Below are 18,646 nucleotides of genomic sequence, written 5' to 3'. Positions count from 1 at the left end.
CCCAAGAAGCACGCAGCCTGGCTTGAGACACATGGAGGTAAATCCTAGAGATCAAACCAGAGTCCGTTGGCTCCAGCACTGCCAGGAGAGTAGATGGCAACTGTACTGTGGTGGTGCACAATAATCTTGCTTTTAGGATTATCTTTCATTAGGCCCCATAGGCTGGAATTTATTTTTGTGTTTCCCATGGCCTATATTTTAGTTCAGTAAAGCACAGACTGCACTTAGCGGTTGTCACTCCTCATTTGCTTATGCAAAACAGTGATGCCAAACTATTACTTCTATACAGCTCACCCCCTATGTACTCTGTCCGGATAAAATGCAGGTTTATTGCAAGAGATGAGGAAAGTTGCCAATAACTATGTTTTAATCTAACAAACACACGACAGGATAAATCATATTGCCATCCCTAATGGATGCCTTTTGTGTTATTTTGACTATCAGGAATATAAATTAATGTTGTCTTCTTCCTAATACAGAGATGCTTGCATTTCAAATAATACTTCAACAGCTGAATGACTTTTTTTCCACACAAGTATGGACGGCCTTATTTTTTCTTTTATTTTCTTTTTTTTCTGTAATTTGTGTAATTCTGACTTTGCTTCACTAATAAAAGATGTATCATAAGCAAGTATCAAAGCTGCTCCTGATCACCAAAGAAAAAGCTTCAACTCACCTTTCAAACAGATAAGAAAGAACTTATTTGTTATAAAACTACAAAAATAACCAAGGACCAATCTTATCCAAGAAAAAATGATCTTCAAGGATTCAAGCAGCATCTTCAAACTGAAGCATGTTCTATGTTAAAAGAATGATTAAGACACTAAATTTTTTCAAAGCTCTTGTTCAGGGTGAGGAAAGACAATTTGATATTTATATACCCACATAAATTAAATACTTAAGATTATAATCAGCACTGTTAAGGTAAAGGTTAAAAACCCAAGCATACTGTAAGAAATTTCACATAGCTTTTGGCCACACATTCCAAGTTTATCATGATCAGAGCTGATAAGAAAGTGGATGGTCTTTGATCAAAGTCATGTCTGAAGTCTGTTTCTGAAAAAATCCTTGAAATGATACATTTTCTATTGAAAATGTGCTCAAGAAAAATAAAGTAACAGTAATAATTGCCAAGTGCAACCAGCCCCAGACGATTACATACTCTTTTTACAAAATAAAAAGAAAGTTATTTTTTCCATAGCAAAGTCCTGGTTTTTAAGTTTTACCCTTCATCAAGTAGGGTCATCAAGCCATCTTGATTCATGAATGCCATTGAGACCTAAAAGAAAGTACATTTAAGAGTAATGTTTCACTGGTTTCAATGGCATGAGCATTTAAATACAGCATTTGAAACCTCTGGAGTTTACGTCAGTTTAATGCAAGAGCTCTGTGTGGACACACATTCTTCTCTGATTAAGCTCAGGTTACACATTTATAAGCCACATGCTTGAAACACATTACAGATACTATGAAGGCAGTGGCTTGATTTAAACATTGCCTTTATGTCACTCCATACTGATATAGCATAGTATTTAGAGATGTACAGCTGGGATTCTGTGGCCTAGAAAGCTCTCAAAGCTAGACCTGCACTAAACAGTAAGTGACTCAAATCCTGTGAGTGTAGTAGAAAAGCCCTTCAAAAATTTAAGTAGCATAAAGACAGCCTCGTCCTAGCTAAGAGTCATGGGTAGTCTAATTTGATAGTTAACACTGAATTAAAGAGAGGTGAATTAAAAACAAGGGAGCAATCTATGCAAACTAGATTCCACATCAAGAAAACTTGTGATGGTTACTGACTGGAATGTACTATTGGTTTATATTTAATAGATTTTAGAAACATTCATGCACATACCATACAATCATGGCAAGAGTGAGTAAAATTCCAGCCTCAAGTATTATAGTGCTTGCCTTTTTTTTTTTTCAATCAAGTAGATGCAAAAATTTTAATGCAAAATACTAGAATTACATAGTTAAGCATCTGAGCTTTTAAAACATTAATTGTGAAGTGGTTTGTTGCAGCTAGCAAAGGAATTGGAAAGGAAATTCAGTGGTAAGGGGAGGAGTGGATGAATCAACTGTCATGAAAGAGGGAATGTACTTGTGCAGGAAACAAAGAGAACAGTGACAGAGCACCTACTGCAACAAATATGCCTTACAAGAAATAAAAATAATTCTTCTAGAAGAGTCTATGGAAAGGTCAGTGCCCTTAGTAGCCAAGAAGACAAAATCATCTGACTGAAGGTGAAACACAAATCTATTTAAAAGTTACTTGCGATTGATGAGAAGTGGGAGACAAAGATGGCATCTTGGTACCTTGGCAAGAAAATCCCTCCAGATGGCATCTATTTCTCATTAATGCTCTGGGGGAGGATCCTAGACATCCCAGCAGGTCCCGTCGTGACTTTGGATTCAGAGCCGTCCACAAACTCAGCTGCTCTTTGGCTCAACTCCACTTTTGCTACACATGCATATGGCACACAACAGTGCTACAGGACATCAGCTCATGAATGACTTTTAACTCCTAATTTCTGTTTCTTTAGATCACACCTCCTATACTGTGTTTTAAAAGGCAGAAACCTGCATGTAAACATGCCATCAAGATACAGCTCAAACCTCTATCTCTTCGTGTTTTCTGCTACTGGTATAGAAACCTTAAGGATTGCTAGAACACACTAACAATTGTAACGCGCACACACACACACACAAAGGAAATCTTAACAACTGAATGTCAGTTCATTTTTGGTTATTTATGCCTCCCAAAAATCAAGATGACCAAAACACCAATCCTGAGTTAAGACCATACCAAATATCTGCATGTTGGCTTCATTTGGTATAATCAGAGCAGGGTTTTAAAAGAGTGTCTAAATGGAATTCATTTGAATTCATATGGATTAAGCTGCTAAATAAACCACATTCTTTTCCCCAAGCATAGCAGATATAAATACATAGGAGCAGTCAGTCCACTGCAGCATGCTGAGAACCTAAACAAATGTTATAACGCATGAAGGATCTTGTGCGTGTAACATCTGCATTGCAACTGGGGTGGGGAAGTGCCATGCTGGGTCTGCGTTGTTCCAGGCTGATGATGCCCTGCTTGTCCCCGTGACATTGCTGGCCTGCAGGCAAAACTGGAGAGTACGCAGTTTGGTAACAAGCCTGATTATCTGCCAGCAGATGACAAACTGCAGATTCCCATGCAGTAACAGCAAGGCCTTCTGTTTTAACTAGCAAAACACTGTAGCAGAATCACTGATCTGTAGCTATGATTTCATTTAATTCAATAAATTATTTACCTTGTGTCCACATCGTACTCTGTCTCCAAGTCAAACTAACACATCACTTCAGGTTAAAATAAGCAATATATCCTGAATACTGATACAGGCCAGAATGTGATTATACTAAAATCAGTTTATAAATCCTCTTCACTGGCTTTTTGTCAGGAAACTTTACTATACACAAGAGGAAGTAACGGAAAAAAACAAAATCAAACATAGTATGCTTAAGGAACAATTAAAATGGGTATTTTAATTCCCCTTTGTAACCTTCTAAAAGCTTTCAAATTTATACGGCTTTAAAGTATAATGACTTTGACCAAAAAAAAAAAAAATCCTCTATGAAAACTATTAGCAGGAAATTGAAAAGCTGAAGGAAAATTAAATTTCATTTTTTCCACATTTGTTAGAGTAGGCTCTAACTGTGTGGTGGGAAAGGTATTTATCATGCACAGCCTGTCCTTCCCTTCAGATGCTCTCTTCCAATTTGGACTGGAGGCACTGTGTATTAAAGGCTCATTAACCAAAGTCATACATCATCTCTCCCTCACAAATGAATACTGCAAACACTACAACAGCCACAGAGACACTATAATCAGGGCTTAGTGTAGACCTTGTGGCTTCCACATGACAGAGCAGGCAGGCTAAAACACCCAAAAGAAGTGATTTTTCTCCTAAAGAAGCCCCACCCTAAAGAAAGGGCAAGGCAATGGTCTATGTCATGTGCAAAGTACAGAGAAACCCCACACTCCCCTCTGGCCCTGTGGACCCTGCCACGTTAAGTCTTAGTGCAGCCAACAGTATTACCTGGCTTCTGGATGGATAATGTTTTTATCCCTTGTACTTACACAAAGTTTCAAGCACGTAACAGGAGCTCTACACTGTGAACACAGGATGGAAGAAAACATGAGACAAATACGGCTTTACACTGGCTCATACAAATCATGATACTGGGACAGAGTATTGTTTTCTGAAACAAAGGGCTGGAACGTAAACTGTCAGTGTCATGTTATGGTTTCATATCAGCCCACTCCAAGAAAAACTGATGTGTAGTCATAACACTGGCTGTATAGATTTACAAAGCAATCAGATCCCATGGTGAGAAGCATAGTGAGGTATATGGAAGAATTGCTTTTTTCATAGTTATATTCCTGTCTCTGGGCACTAAATGCAATATCTCTGACTGCTAAATGCAGGCAGACGCAGTGCAATTCCAAAATTACAAAAACCTGATTTTTAAACAGGAATTAATTTTGTTTCAGTTTCTCCCACATAAACCTGTCTTCTCTATGGCACCTTTGGCCCCTTGTCACCCAGCAGTTTGGAAATCATTTTAGGTTGCTCTTTTTGCCATAAAACCAGAGGAATGCAACACCTGGGTAGTGAAGAAAACCGAGCAAGATTTTCATCTCCTTCCAGAAGTCTCATGATCTACTACTTCCATTACTATTTAATGGTACTATAATTACTGTAAGTCTCTAGTGTTCAGAACAACCACAAAACAAATACAACCTTGATTATGTTGCTCTTATTATTCGTATTACAATGGCAACAAGAGAATTTGAGCTTCCCAAAAGAGCAGAGGAGTGTGTATCTCCAAGAACCTGCATCTAATCTAGAATGAGAATTTGTAGGTTATTAGAAACAGGGAAGACTGGGGGAAAGGGACAAACCACAGAGGTTGCTATACCTGGTTCATATGCTCTGATTTACTTAGAAGTCTGACATTCTTTTTTTGGAAAATATTCTGTCCTTCATGAAACTAGACACAGAGATAATCAGCAGTCATAGTCTCTAGAATGGGTTCAAGCCTTTTTGTTTAGGACAAATTCTTCTCTAAAATCTTTAAATACAGCTATCTCCCTGGCTGCCAACCCAACATTCACAACAGTCTTAAGAGCTTATTTTCTCCTGCCAAACCTGCCTACAGTCACACATTTTTGTTGCAACTAAGAAGTCACAGATTTATTTATCCTCTGTAACTGTGGGCTGTGTTTATCCTCTAAAACCGAACAGGCATGTAGCAGTAGACCAAAGGCTCCTCTGTGGAGAAAGCACATCATTTTGGAACAAACAACGAAGGGTGTCTCTTCTGCTCATTGCTGTTCACAGACAGTAAAGCAAAAGAAAACAAGTGTTTGATTTACCCTCTCACATACTATACTATTGAGTGAGTCAGTTAATCAGAATTTTACCATTCCTGAGTGATTTTACTTAAACCTTGAAGTGATACCCTTTTGGTATTTGCACTTTCTCAACAGTGGAAATTAATACAGCAGAGGGATTAGGTCTAAAATTCAGAGATGAAAGGTAGAAATGATGGGCATGAATTTCTCAGAGTTCAAATTTCCCTTCTAATTAGAGTCTTAACGCTTTCTTTTCTGACACAGAAAGTGTCTCATTTTGAGACAATTTTTAATGCAGTCCACAGTTATCTTCCCCTGCAGAGCAAACTCTCACCATACCCACTAACCTGAATGAGCAATTCTGGCAGCAGCTCCTCCCGCTGCAAAAAGCTGAAGGCTGGGCTTCCAGAGCTGCCAATTTAGCCTAATGGAAACCTGTGGGAGATTTCACAATGCTTTGGACAAAGCTTTGCAGATAAGACAAGACCCTAGGAGTTGCAGTTGGCAGACTCTGGTGTCAAGGGGATGTGCCAGCCTCTCACAGCAATTACAAAGTGTTAGCCCTGACTTGCTGTGAAGGATAATAGTTCAGCCACCAAAATGAAAAAGCACTGGCAAACTGTAGCTGCCTTTGTAGAATCCATCTACTAAAATGAGATGGGATGGTAGAATAGATGAAGTAGTTATGAGCAGCTCATCAACCTTTCCACCTGAATTTGTGTCTTAACCCACAAAACTCTAAAAAAAACAAAACAAAACAAAAAACCAGTAGATGCTCCTTCTATATCACACACCAGTGTCATCCGCATGAATCTATCATTTCAGAGGATGAATCATTCCTTCCTGAAAAATTTCAGACTAGCATTTAAGGGCTCAGGATTCACACTAAGGTGACCATAGGTAATATCTTTTTTCCCACCTAGATTCAGAGATAGCAAGTAAAAAATAACCGTGAAAGTTATATTGCAGATTATTAGATTTATAGGCTTTGAAAACCTGACAGGTTTTTTCCCCTTTCTGACATAAGTGCTAAACTAAGCAGAGCAGGTGCTATAAAATACCTAGTCTCTCACACCCTCCATTCTGTGCATGTTTCTCCCCAGTAGAGTTTAGAAGCAGCAATATACTTCCAACAAGTTAAGCAAAATAGTTCCTAGCCCAATAAACGGCATCAATGTAAATTATTCCCTTTCCTCTTCGCCCATATTTTATTTTTATCTATTGCCTGGCAAAATCTTGGAGCAGATTCTCCTGGAAGGCATGCTAAGGCACATGAAAATCAACAAGGTGCTTGGTGACAGCCAGCATGGCTTCACTAAGAGGAAATCCTGCCTGACCAATTTGGTGACCTTCTATGATGGGGCTACGGAACTGATGGACAGGGGTAGAGCAGTTGATGTCATCTACCTGGACTTGTGCAAAGCGTTCGACACTGGCCCACATGACATCCTTGTCTCTAAACTGGAGAGACATCAATTTGATGGATGGACCACTCGGATAAAGAACTGGCTGGATGGCCGCACACAAAGAGTTGCGGTCAATGGCTCAATGTCCGTCTGGAGACCAGTAACGAGTGGTGTCCCTCAGGGATCGGTGTTGGGACCGGTCTTGTTCAACATCTTTGTTGCTGACATGGACAGTGGGATTGAGTGCGCCCTCAGCAAGTTTGCCGATGACACCAAGCTGTGTGGTTCGGTTGATACCCTGGAGGGAAGGAATGCCATCCAGAGGGACCTTGAGGTGGGCTGATGCCACTTGTGAGGTGGGCTGATGCCAACATCATGAGGTTTAACCATGCCAAGTGCAAGGTCCTACACCTGGGTCGGAGCAATCCCAGGCACAGCTACAGGTTGGGCAGAGAAGAGATTCAGAGCAGCCCTGTGGAGAAGGACTTGGGGGTGTTGGTGGATGAGAAAATGAACATGAGCCGGCTTCAGTGTGTGCTTGCAGCCCAGAAAGCCAACCATATCCTGGGCTGCATCAAAAGGAGCGTGACCAGCAGGTCAAAGAAGGTGATCCTGCCCCTCTACTCTGCTCTTGTGAGACCTCACTTGGAGTATTGTGTGCAGTTCTGGTGTCCTCAACATAAAAAGGACATGGAACTGTTGGAACAAGTTCAGAGGAGGGCCACGAGGATGATCAGGGGACTGGAGCACGTCCCGTATGAAGACAGGCTGAGGAAGTTGGGGCTGTTCAGGCTGGAGAAGAGAAGGCTGCGTGGAGACCTCATAGCAGCCTTCCAGTATCTGAAGGGAGCCTATAGGGGTGCTGGGGATGGACTCTTCGTTAGGGACTGTAGTGACAGGACAAGGGGTAATGGGTTAAAACTTAAACAGGGGAAGTTTAGATTGGATATAAGAAGGAAATTCTTTCCTGTTAGGGTGGTGAAGCACTGGAATTGGTTACCCAGGGAGGTTGTGAATGCTCCATCACTGGCAGTGTTCAAGGTCAGGTTGGGCGAAGCCTTGGGTGAGATGGTTTAGTGTGAGGTGTCCCTGCCCATGGCAGGGGGCTGAAACTGGGTGATCCTAAGGTCCTTTCCATCCCTAACTACTCTATGATTCTATTTTCTTTATTTTAGGATTGGAAAAGTTCATCCTGTATGGAAACCCAAGCATCAAACAAACAAGTTCTGTTTCTCAGAGAGTCTACTCAAGATACCTTCTACTGGATAACCACAGGACAAAGCGTAAAACCCACCCTGGAAGTAGCTGAGACCTGAAAATGAACTAACAAAAATTGCTTATTAAAGTTTATAAGCCCGAGTGTGTAAAGCTTGGAGCACTTCACTAAACTCTTTCCCAGGTGAAAAGACCAAGTAGGTTCACTGATGCAAGGAGGAATCAAATGCAGCTGAGCAAAGATTTTTTATAGGAAATATTATTAAATACCATTTCCCATATAACATACTTTCATGGGACTTTTCTTTGCAGCCTTATAGTATGAACAGTTGTGCAGAAAATGTTGTTTCTTGTGGAGACCTATCTTACAGCAAGATCAGAGGATACTTTAAAATTCAGATTTGCAATGGCAAGCCCATAAAGGTGGCAGAAGGGCTTATGGCAAGCTCTGGTATTACACATTCCTTTTGTCCTTGTTTCTCTAAGTACATAACACACATATACAACACCTCCACTGACAGGCTCCCTTAGTTTTGCAGATTTAGGATTTACATGCTTTTCAAACTACTGAAAGGTGTGTTTACTTAGATCTTACACCCTCTCTTTACAGAGACAGGCATTTGGCCACTGAAAGATTGGTCTTACCATACATCCACAATGTAATGACAGCTATTGTCAAATTAGTTTTCAGATGCTCTAATTTCACATTTATATTTCACCAGAAATATTGCCTGGCACTGTATTAAACAAAGAAAAAAATTATTCCAGTCAATACTGTGAAGGTGGTGAGGCCAAAAGAAGTTGTGGCTGCCCCATCTCTGGCAGTGTTAAAGGCCACGCTGGATGGGGCTTGGAGCAACGTGGTCTAGTGGAAGTTGTCCCTGCCCATGGCAGGTGGTGTGGATGGATTTTTAGCAAAGAATGGCCACGTTCCCAAGTCAGCAAGTGCCTACATGGAGCTCGAGATGAACAGAGGATTAAGGAGAACGTGGGTAAAGTAGCAAAAGTAACAGTGCAAGCAAGATAAGAAGAAACTGGAATGTGCTAAGATACAAAATAGTGGACTGTTAGCAAATTTTAAAGGTTAAGTTCCCATACGCTTATTTGATTAATTGTTACTAGTTGTTGTGTGCTGCAAGAATATGTATCAAAGTATAATATACTAAACTATTGTATATGTATCCAATCATAATACAACAAGCTATTGAATATGTATCTAATTATACTACAGCGAGCTATTGTAGATGTATCCAAATATTATACATCGAGCTATTATAAATGTAACCGCAGTTGCTGTGTGTTACAAGAAAATGTATCCGATTATAATAAATGTATCCGATTATAATACAGCAAGCTATTGTAAGCAGAGGCAGAGAAACTGTATAAAAAGGATTGATGCTCTATAATAAACGGCTTTTGTCTGATCACACTGATCTCTGGCTGAGTCCATATTTTTTCTGCGGCAAGGTGGTTGGAACTAGATGTTCATTAGGTCCTTTCCAAACCAAATCATATGATTCTGTATGTGAGAGCAATCATAGCAAATGGAAGTCATATAGTTTGAGAGCATCATTATATGCTGATCATCTTTGAAAAATATTTAACAAAAGGCTCCTTGGTCTGCAGCTGAACCTGAACTCAGTGAGGAAGTAACTGAGCAGAATGAGGCATTCTCATTAGAGTGAAATTAGTCAAGTGCAGTTTGCCTGGCTGGTCCCCTCTATGTATTAGCATTTATGTTCAGCCAGTGATGAGCTTAATCAGGTTTTTTAAACAAAAAGAAAAAATCCTCCCCATAACCCATAAACTTATCAGATTGATTAGTACCAGATTGAACTTCCATAGTAAAAAGGCACATAAGAACATGAAGAAAATTGTCTTTTCAGAAGCGCATCCTAATAGCTAATAGCAATCTTTCCCCATAGCAGGAACATGAACTCACATATGTGCTAGTTGATTGCTGTCAGATTTACTGAAGACAAAAGGAGGCAAATACCAGAAGGCTATATAGAGCTGCTGCAGCTGTGAAAGGGACAGGTTTGCCCTGCCATTGCAAAGATTGTATCACAAGGTCCTCCCCTCCTTCTCTCCCCCCACTTACACAATGAATGCACCTCAAAGAGCTGTCAGGCCTAAGAAACAGCAAAAAGAAAAGCAGTAGCATCTAAGGACATAAGTGTCAGCAACAATGCTAATGTGACAAATGAAGAGCAGAAACAACTGCATAGAGCCTGGTCCTGCTAGAGGGCACTTACCTGAAACAACAGCAGCAAAACTGAATGCGAGAGGCAGCAAGGGGGCATGTGAACCAGGGCCCAGAGATGTCATGAAGGTGGCAGCTTGAGCTGAACATGTGCAGCAACATCGCTATCAGATTTAACCCCACAGACCTTCTGAATATCAGAAAAGAAGCAGAAAACATCATACCTTTTAAGACAAGCTACTGAAAGTAGCACCAGTAAACAAAGGCTCCATATAAATAATTTGGTTTAGAAAATTCAACCTGCTTTCAGGCAGATGGACACCAAGTATGTCCTAACATGTATTGAGAGCTCTGAATTGTTTTTGTAAGTTATGCCTCAATGCATCCTGGTTTGCAAAACACCACAGCAGTGAAAGGTGGCCAAAGGAACAACGTGCTGCAGCCCTCCCCATGCGCACCGCACACCTACTAGGTAAGAGGAAAAAGGAAACTTAATGACAGTCACCCCAGAATTATATTTTATAACCCCAGTTATTGCTTTAAGGCAGACAACTCTTATCTGAGCAGCACAAAATGACACTTTGACCCTCTGCTGCTCATTCCAACATTCTTTTCTCTTTAAGTCCATGGTTAACTGTTCTCATTACAGCATGTTTCTATAGTGACCAACTGCTAAATTAATACTTGGTGAATTTCCCCTTCTACCTGCCTTAGTTCAGACTTGGAAACTCAAAAGTGTTATTTAAAACATTCCAAAAACTGAGCCTTGAGCTGCAGTAAGATGGTATGGTAGACTACTTCATCACACTAACTTCCCACCTCTTGAAACAATACAAAACCAAATAAATGCATCATTTATAAATGAAAGCAAAATTCTTCATGGCTCACTAACTTGAAAAGCTAATATGTAAAGGGCTAGGAAGAAATGAATTGCCAGTACCTTAGAGAAATATCAGACTCCTACTTTCAGGCAAGTACTTAATTTCTTCAGCAGCTTTTTGACTATTTATTGTGCCTTGGTTACATTAAGAGTATTTTGCCCCAAGTGCAGCAGCCTTCCTAGAGAATAATAACCAAGAGAAGCTTTATGTGGAGGTAAAGCACTGTGTTCCCAGGAGGAGACAGGGGAGCACACTGCTATAATACATGGCAATGAATCATCCTCCTGACATGAAGACTAAAAGCATTAAGAGAGGAATGCAGTAGGTTGAAGTAAAAAAAATTAAAAAGGGGCTCAACTGGTTCAAGTTTTACATATGCAAATAAACGGTATGAGGGGGAAACACAGTGAGACACGTGAAGTAATGAACAGAAAGATCAGGTGTATCTATCTTCCTGAAAGCTGAAAGAAGGAAGGTATTAAACTGTGCTTTCTGGTAAATTGCCACTGCCAGTTATTGACAAAGTTGTCAATTATGCAGGATTATTTAGACTGATGATACCTGAAGAAATGGGGATTTAGAAACACTTGGGAGTAATAGGAGAGATAGGAATATGCTGCAGATGATAAATGGAATGGATTGAAAGTAAAAGCGCAAAGAGGCCAGCTTCAGTGGGAATAATTCAATATACTTCATTAGCATGTTACAGTACTGCAGTGAAACCATGTACCTACTTTCAAAGCTGTACTTTAGAAAACAAATGTAACCAAGTGGATGAAAGACCAAGAATGTTTTATGCTATCAGACTGCTTGGCATAGAATTTATTCAGGTAACTTCTACTTTGCTAATGTTTAAATAACTTTATTAAATGCACTGACTGCCTAGGTCTGTAAACAGTAACATATTAAATCATCATTAGGCAGATTTACTGAAGTCAGTCAGACAATGCATTAGGAAAAGAGGACAGTGTTTGAGCCAATAGTAGGATTTCAAGTAATTGAGTAATCATGTAGCTTGACACACATGGATAAAGCAGGGACCAACAAGTAAAAGGAGGGTAGCAGCGGGCACCCCAATGTTTTTTAACTGGTCTAGAAGTAAGAGTTTATATTTTGAGACAGGGGGTGTGAAGTATTTTTGAAAGCATTGGATGAGCCTCCTACAAGATCACAAAGGTCTGTTGTATTAAAAACATACTCTGCTGCAGAGGTAGGGCTATTTGCTGACACAGTTTTCTCAATAGAATGAAAGATATTTCACTATGCTCATGAAGAGGTTGACAGGTTAGGATTTAAATACAAGATTTGAAAGAGCTAGGCCTAAATCACAGTTTTGGCATTGATTTGTTTGGTCACATAAACTGCTTAACTCTTCTGTACTCGACTTCTGATATACAGCAACTGACCAACAATTCCTGCTTCCCAGGCATTTCACAGGGATACATGTATCCACAACCAAGGTATTACAGATATAATCAGAAGACTGCATGAAAAAAAAATTATGTAAGAGGCTCTCAGGTATCAGATATATCAACACCCCTGTGTTACTTATATTACCCTTTTAAAATGACTTTGCTTACTCATATTAAACAAATTCTCTATTCCCAGCATGTAAAGGCCTTATGTGCCACACTGCTGGCACTAATTCAGTCTTAAGTGAAGCAGGGCACTACTGCCAGGAGAACTTAATTTTCATCCTTTAGCTTTGATGGCTACTGTGGCTTCCATCTACCTTGGCTTCTTCCACATAGTCACTGTGGCCTCAACTAAATAATGCCTTGAGCAACAGACACCAGGACTTCAGTACATGCCACCAAGAATATTTCTACTTCCTAAGAAGCAAAGCTAAAAACCAGCCAACTGCAACAGGTTTTGAAAAAAATAGTGTATGATGACTGAATTGGACAAATTAAAGTGAGTTTTAAATGCTGTAGTACAGTCCAGGTGGCAAAAAAAAAAAAAAAGTCCTTGGTTTGGCCAAGCACAGTCAGTATTAAACAAATGGCTCCTCCCTCCCCACACATACACACTCATAAATGCAATGGAAAACAGAAGTGCAACAGGGAGAAGGGCACAGTGGCTGTTTTCCCAAAGTCTAATAAACTTCCCAGCTGAACAGTACTGGAGTTCTGATTGAGAAGTGATAAATATAATATGCCTGGCCCACATTACATAGAAATGAGAGCATAATACACTGAAGGCACCCTATGTGTCTTCAAGTTACTTTTACTGATTAGGAAGAAAAGATGCAGAACGCCAGCTGAAGGTGGGTAGGAAAGATGAAACCTGTGAAGCAGAAGGTAGCAAAGACTAGGCAGAACATGGTGAAAAAACAGAGGGAACTGAAAGATTAAATTGGCTACTGTTGTAGGTAACCATCACTGAGGGCCAATGTATTTCAGAAACTGTACCTGCCTACACAGCTCCTCCCTCAATCTGGGTCTGAAGTCATGGGAAAGTGTAATACATTATTTTGATATAGTATATAATAATGTAACACATTGTATTGACTTCCAAAGAATGTACTCTAGGTTACCCTGCTCTTGCAAGAGGGTTGGACTAGCTGGTCTTCTGAGGTCCCTTCCAACCCTTAGGATTCTGTGATTCTGAAATCTTTATAATGGCTGTTGCAGCATCAACTCAAAATAGAATTTATAAATGTGGGATTCCTCTGGATTGCTGTTTTCTACTCGAATTAAAAGTAAGTTTAGGAAATAAAACAAAACAAACAAAACAAAAACAACCAACAACCCATCCATGAGCACTTAGTTTAGCTTGCTTTGCCTTAATTTTTCTGTAAGACACGGTACCCCTCTGCTGGGCAAGAACAGACAAAGCAGCAAGGAGCAGTGAACCAAAACTGACTGCACAGTAAAACAAAACCAGCCTGTACAGACTAAAGAGGATAAGCAAAAAGGGCACCCAAGGAAATGTGTGGCTGACCAAAAACCTGAGAAAATAAAGAGCCCAGATGTAGACCATTAAGCAAACAGCATTCACAATTTAGACTTGGTTCTCCAAACAAGGAGGTGATATTTTTCAAAGCATCTTCAAAATGAGTCACCTTGAAGGAGTTGTCATCTTGACAAGCACCAATTCTCCCAGGCTAAAACCAATTGTTGCAATATTTAGGATAACAGGAAGCAAAAGAATTTCTTGAAGCAAAAGATCTTTGTCCAGAAAAAAATAGTGAACTATGAAGCCTGCACTGTATGAAAAAGCTGGTACAGAAATTTAGCTGGAACTTACGCATACATAACACATTGTTTTCCAGGAGAAAGTAATCAAATGTTCAGAGAAGTTTTTTACTTTATGTATTATATTTTTATATTTTTAAATTACAACCACAGTAGATAGGACAACTTCAGATATCAGCAGTGATGCAGATGAACAAGCAAATATCACTTATGTTTTAACACTAGTTAAAGCTTACTCTGACCTCTGAAGCATGATAAGGAGAGAAGTTAAATTTCTTCTTACTTGTTCTCATTAGCAGGAAGACTGGAATATAGTTGCCCATTTTCTTTCAGACTTCTTGTTCTGTTCTACAGATGACTGCTCAGTTCTCTGTGAGCTGGAATACTACTAATTTTTAAACCAAAGATTGATTGCAAAAAAAACCTGTTTAAAAATAAGACTCTAATAAACAACTTTGAGGAAATAATTTTTTTTTTTAATATAAACACACAAAAGAGTTTGATAATATTTTTTCACTCCTTTTATTAAAAACAGTCATTACACTTGACATACATTTGGCAAAGACACATGACTGTATCTCTTACTTTTCAGGAAACTAATTAGAGACCATTCCAAAGTGGCCTCCTGTGTGCAGTTACCAGGCTCTGCATCAGGTTTTCATATTGCAAACTTCTGGTTTGGTTTCAGTTGTTCAGGTGATTCTGCTTTTAGCTTACCTGTGTGATCAACAGCAGCTTATTGGCTTCAAATACATCTGTTTTAGATGTATGCGCACACATGTAGTGCAAAACTGCACCCAGTACTTGCTGCTTGGTACTGAAGAGAACATTCCTCTAGGGTCTTTACCATCAGACAGACTCATCCTCATGAAAACTCACGAAGCTTATCAGTGCAAGCCTCTCACTATGTTAACCAAAGTTTGCTTCACCAAGAAACAACTTTTCTAAACCAGAAAGAGGACAAATCTTTCCAACAGGAAACTCCAGAGGAAAAAAAAAAAAAAAGACTGTAGCAACAGAAGCAGAAACAGCCTCAGTAAAGACAAGTTTTGCTAACCAAACCCACACAAAACTGCAGCAGCTGTATTGGGGGGGCGGGAGGAAGAAGTGTTCTTCCCTAGTCATTACCCACATTCTCAATAGGACAAGATTTACATCAGAAATAGTGTCAGTCCATTTACCAAGATGCATTTTCCTATTTCCCACTCTTGTTTTAGGTCAACTGGAAGCTTCTTTTTTCAGTTTTTCTAAAACCTCATCTGGTGTCATCGATACCACAATCTTCACCACTTTTTCACGTGATTTACCACCCTGGGTTAGACACACATACAAAAAAACAACTTTCAGAGAATCACCGCAAAATACACATAGCAAAAAAAAAATCTCACTGTAACACCAACATACCAGGTACTTTAAAAATAATTCTGAAAGTGGGGATACGCAGAATTAACAGCAGTAAGTGAGAACTCATCGATGGCCTTTCTAATTATTTGGAAGATGGAAAACAATGTCTTATCTACTCTCCTTTTAAAACTGGATACAGCTCCCAGATCATGCCCTGGATTGATGCTCTTCTTAGAGGCAAAAAGCAAGGAGTGCTAAGTTTCTGTAATTTACTTGTATCATCTAGAAGCAAGATGCCAACTAATTTGCATTTTTGTTTTTAAAAAGTGGGTATATTGATATATTTGATAACTGTGTACTTTCTGATCTTTCTTCAGAGTTATCCCTCTCAGATTATTAGCTACTTTTGACAGACTTCAACTACTACCTTAAACCAACAGACAAAAAATAAAAAGCACAATTTTTCATTGTGCTCTAATGGTCATAAAGTATAAATGAATATGGCTGGAAAGACTGACTGCAAGTACAATGAATTAATAAAACAAATTAGTTATTCAGTGCAATGAATAAAACAAAGAGCTTTCACTTGCCAAGTCATGTAAATTCTGACACAAAGAAACCCTTGAGGCCCAGCTATAACCCAAGTGCTTACATATGCCCTTGCTTATGTGTGACAGTTGTAATAACATTTTCACTCAAATACAGAAGTAACTTAAAGAAATTAATAAAATGCACATTCTCTGCAAAGCACAAGTTTTGTGAACTGCATTTAACATGAAAACAAGAGGATCTTAGAAGTAACACAAAAAAACATGAACTACACAGATATGGAAAATCTATCACAATGAGAACTATGGTGATTAAATATCCCAAATCAGCTGTGGTCCCTCCTACATTAGGTTTGTTCTCAATGAATAACACACTTTTAAAGTATCTTTTTCACTGAACTTGGAGAGCAGCTTCCTGTACTGGATGAGTAAGTTTCAAAATATCAAATTTAAACTGCAGCAAGGCAAGACTGAAAGAAAAGAAAGCAAATACCTTCTCTAATGTAACTTCACTCTTCTTCACTTCTAGCACCTTCGAGAGGTAGCGACACAGCTCTGCATTGGCCTCCCCATCTGATGGAGGTGCAGCAATAGCTATACCTACTGCCTCTGCCGTCACATCTGTAATAAGTAATTTAAGAATTTAGTGCTCAAAATATTAAAAACATCTAGCTATTGTCTCCTAAATATGTTTATGGTTTTGAAAGCATTTTAATTTAAACCCAAATAAATTTACAGATTAGCATACCATTTTTACTCTTCACAAATTCCCTTAAATACATTAGCCACTACAAAGGTGATGACGTGATACAAAGAAGAAAGACTGCAGACCTGTACCAGAGCTCAGCCATTACGTACCAGTTTTCACACAACCAGGGCACTGTTTTAAGCCCCTCTGTTCCCCATTCTGATGCAGGTGTAGTCCAGCTTGGCATCGTGTAGCATCACACAAAACAAGTTACCCCACCAAAAGCCATGATAAACCCACCCAGAGAGCTATGGCATCACCCACAGCGTCCCTGCATTGCCGCCTGAGCCTGGATACTCTCCTGCAGCCCAACTTGTTTCATACACACACTTCAACAAAAACCAGCTCTGATTTGTACATGAGGAAGCCCAGATTTGTAGAGGGAGGGCGCATTTATTAGATTACGCTTTTATCGTTCAAATAAAACCCACAGCCTCTTGAAGTACAAATCGCATGCACATTACACATGGACTGCGATGCTGACCGAGTGCGCTCCTCATCTCAAAAAGGAGTAAGAACTCACACCGTGCTCACTGCACCACCTAGCGAGGCCTGACCGGGAACGTGAAAGAGCCACTCCGGGCTCCTAAGCGTGAAATCACTACTTCCGTTTTCTAGCGACTTTTTCCCCGCACACCTGAGGGAACAGCGGTAAACCACGGACCTCGTTAACGCACTCGTTACACGAAGCTCTCCCGCTCCGGCCGCGCTCCTCACACGAGGCGGCCGCAGCACCTCAGGCCCTGCGCGCCCACCTCTGCCCACGGCCCCGTGTCCCGCCGGCTCCCGCGCCTCAGCAGGGCAGGCAGCACCCACCTGTGACGCCGCTGCTCCTGGCGCCGGGCTTGGCGCGAACCGCCACCCTCACGCAGCCGTCACCCGCTGCCGCCACCGGCCCCGCGGCGGCGCCCGGTTCCGCCGGCCCCTTCCCGGCTCCTTTGCCCTGAAAGGGAACAAACGCGGTCACCGCGGGCGCCTCCCGCCCGCTCCCCGCGCTAGGGCTCGCTCGCCCGCCCGCCCGCACACACCTTTCGGGGCATGGCCCCGCCGCCGCCCCGCACCGGCAGCCGACGGAAGCCGGCAAGGGCCGACATAGATCGGCGGGGCCTTTCCGGCAACACCAGCGCGCTCCGCCCCGGCCCCGCCTGCGCCGCGCCAGCACCTCCCGCTGCTCCGAGGGCGGCACGGGGCGGAGCGGGCCGCTGACCTCGGCCGTGTGCCCACCCGCAACCGCACTCTATGGCCACCGAGCGGAAAAAGCTCCGCTTGGGAGAAGAGAGTGCAAAACCTGTGCACAGCAGCTGGTACCAAACACAGGGCGTGGTGTAAAGACCGTGGTTTGAGACCTAGAGACCTGGAGCACGCACTTAGAGAGAAATCAGGGAAGAGAAACAGGGAGAGGTTTAGGTTTTTTCCTCCTGTGGTCTCAAATGCTGACTTTAGTGTAATTCGGGGAAGGGTACAACATTTTGTACATTGAGAGACATTCTACTACAACACAGTACATATTGAAAGACACTGGATCTATATATATACATCAATGACATCAAATTATCATATGCAATCTGCAAAACTAGTTGCACACAAATAATTCTTAGTTTGTACTATTTTTTTTAGTATTAGAATGCCCAGTGATAAAATATCATCAGCAAAAGTCTTGTTTTCTCATTTTCACACTATACATTTTCCGGTAGGCACATATGTAT

General features: G+C 40.8%; 1 protein-coding gene across 2 annotated transcripts; it reads right to left on the bottom strand.

Moving 5' to 3' along the window:
• Positions 1 to 14,806: 14,806 nt before the first annotated feature.
• CUNH15orf40 (chromosome unknown C15orf40 homolog) lies at positions 14,807 to 18,100 on the bottom strand. Of its 2 annotated transcripts, none has more exons than XM_061446853.1 (4): positions 17,969 to 18,100; positions 17,757 to 17,883; positions 16,686 to 16,813; positions 14,807 to 15,611 (listed from the first exon to the last, which is right to left on the bottom strand). In XM_061446853.1, exons 1-4 carry the CDS (start codon positions 18,032 to 18,034, stop codon positions 15,519 to 15,521), a joined length of 414 nt encoding a protein of 137 aa, XP_061302837.1. In that variant the 5' UTR covers positions 18,035 to 18,100; the 3' UTR covers positions 14,807 to 15,518. The 2 variants fall into 2 exon arrangements, with proteins under 2 accessions (XP_061302837.1, XP_061302838.1); XM_061446854.1 differs by having other exon boundaries at positions 18,002 to 18,069.
• Between the last annotated feature and the right edge of the window lie 546 nt (positions 18,101 to 18,646).

Source organism: Pezoporus flaviventris, unplaced genomic scaffold, assembly GCF_033815535.1.
Source record: "Pezoporus flaviventris isolate CSIRO_AGI_PZ_B2104156 unplaced genomic scaffold, CSIRO_AGI_Pfla_v1 ptg000006l, whole genome shotgun sequence".
Taxonomy (NCBI): domain Eukaryota; kingdom Metazoa; phylum Chordata; class Aves; order Psittaciformes; family Psittacidae; genus Pezoporus; species Pezoporus flaviventris.
This window is presented reverse-complemented; position numbering and strand designations above follow the sequence as displayed.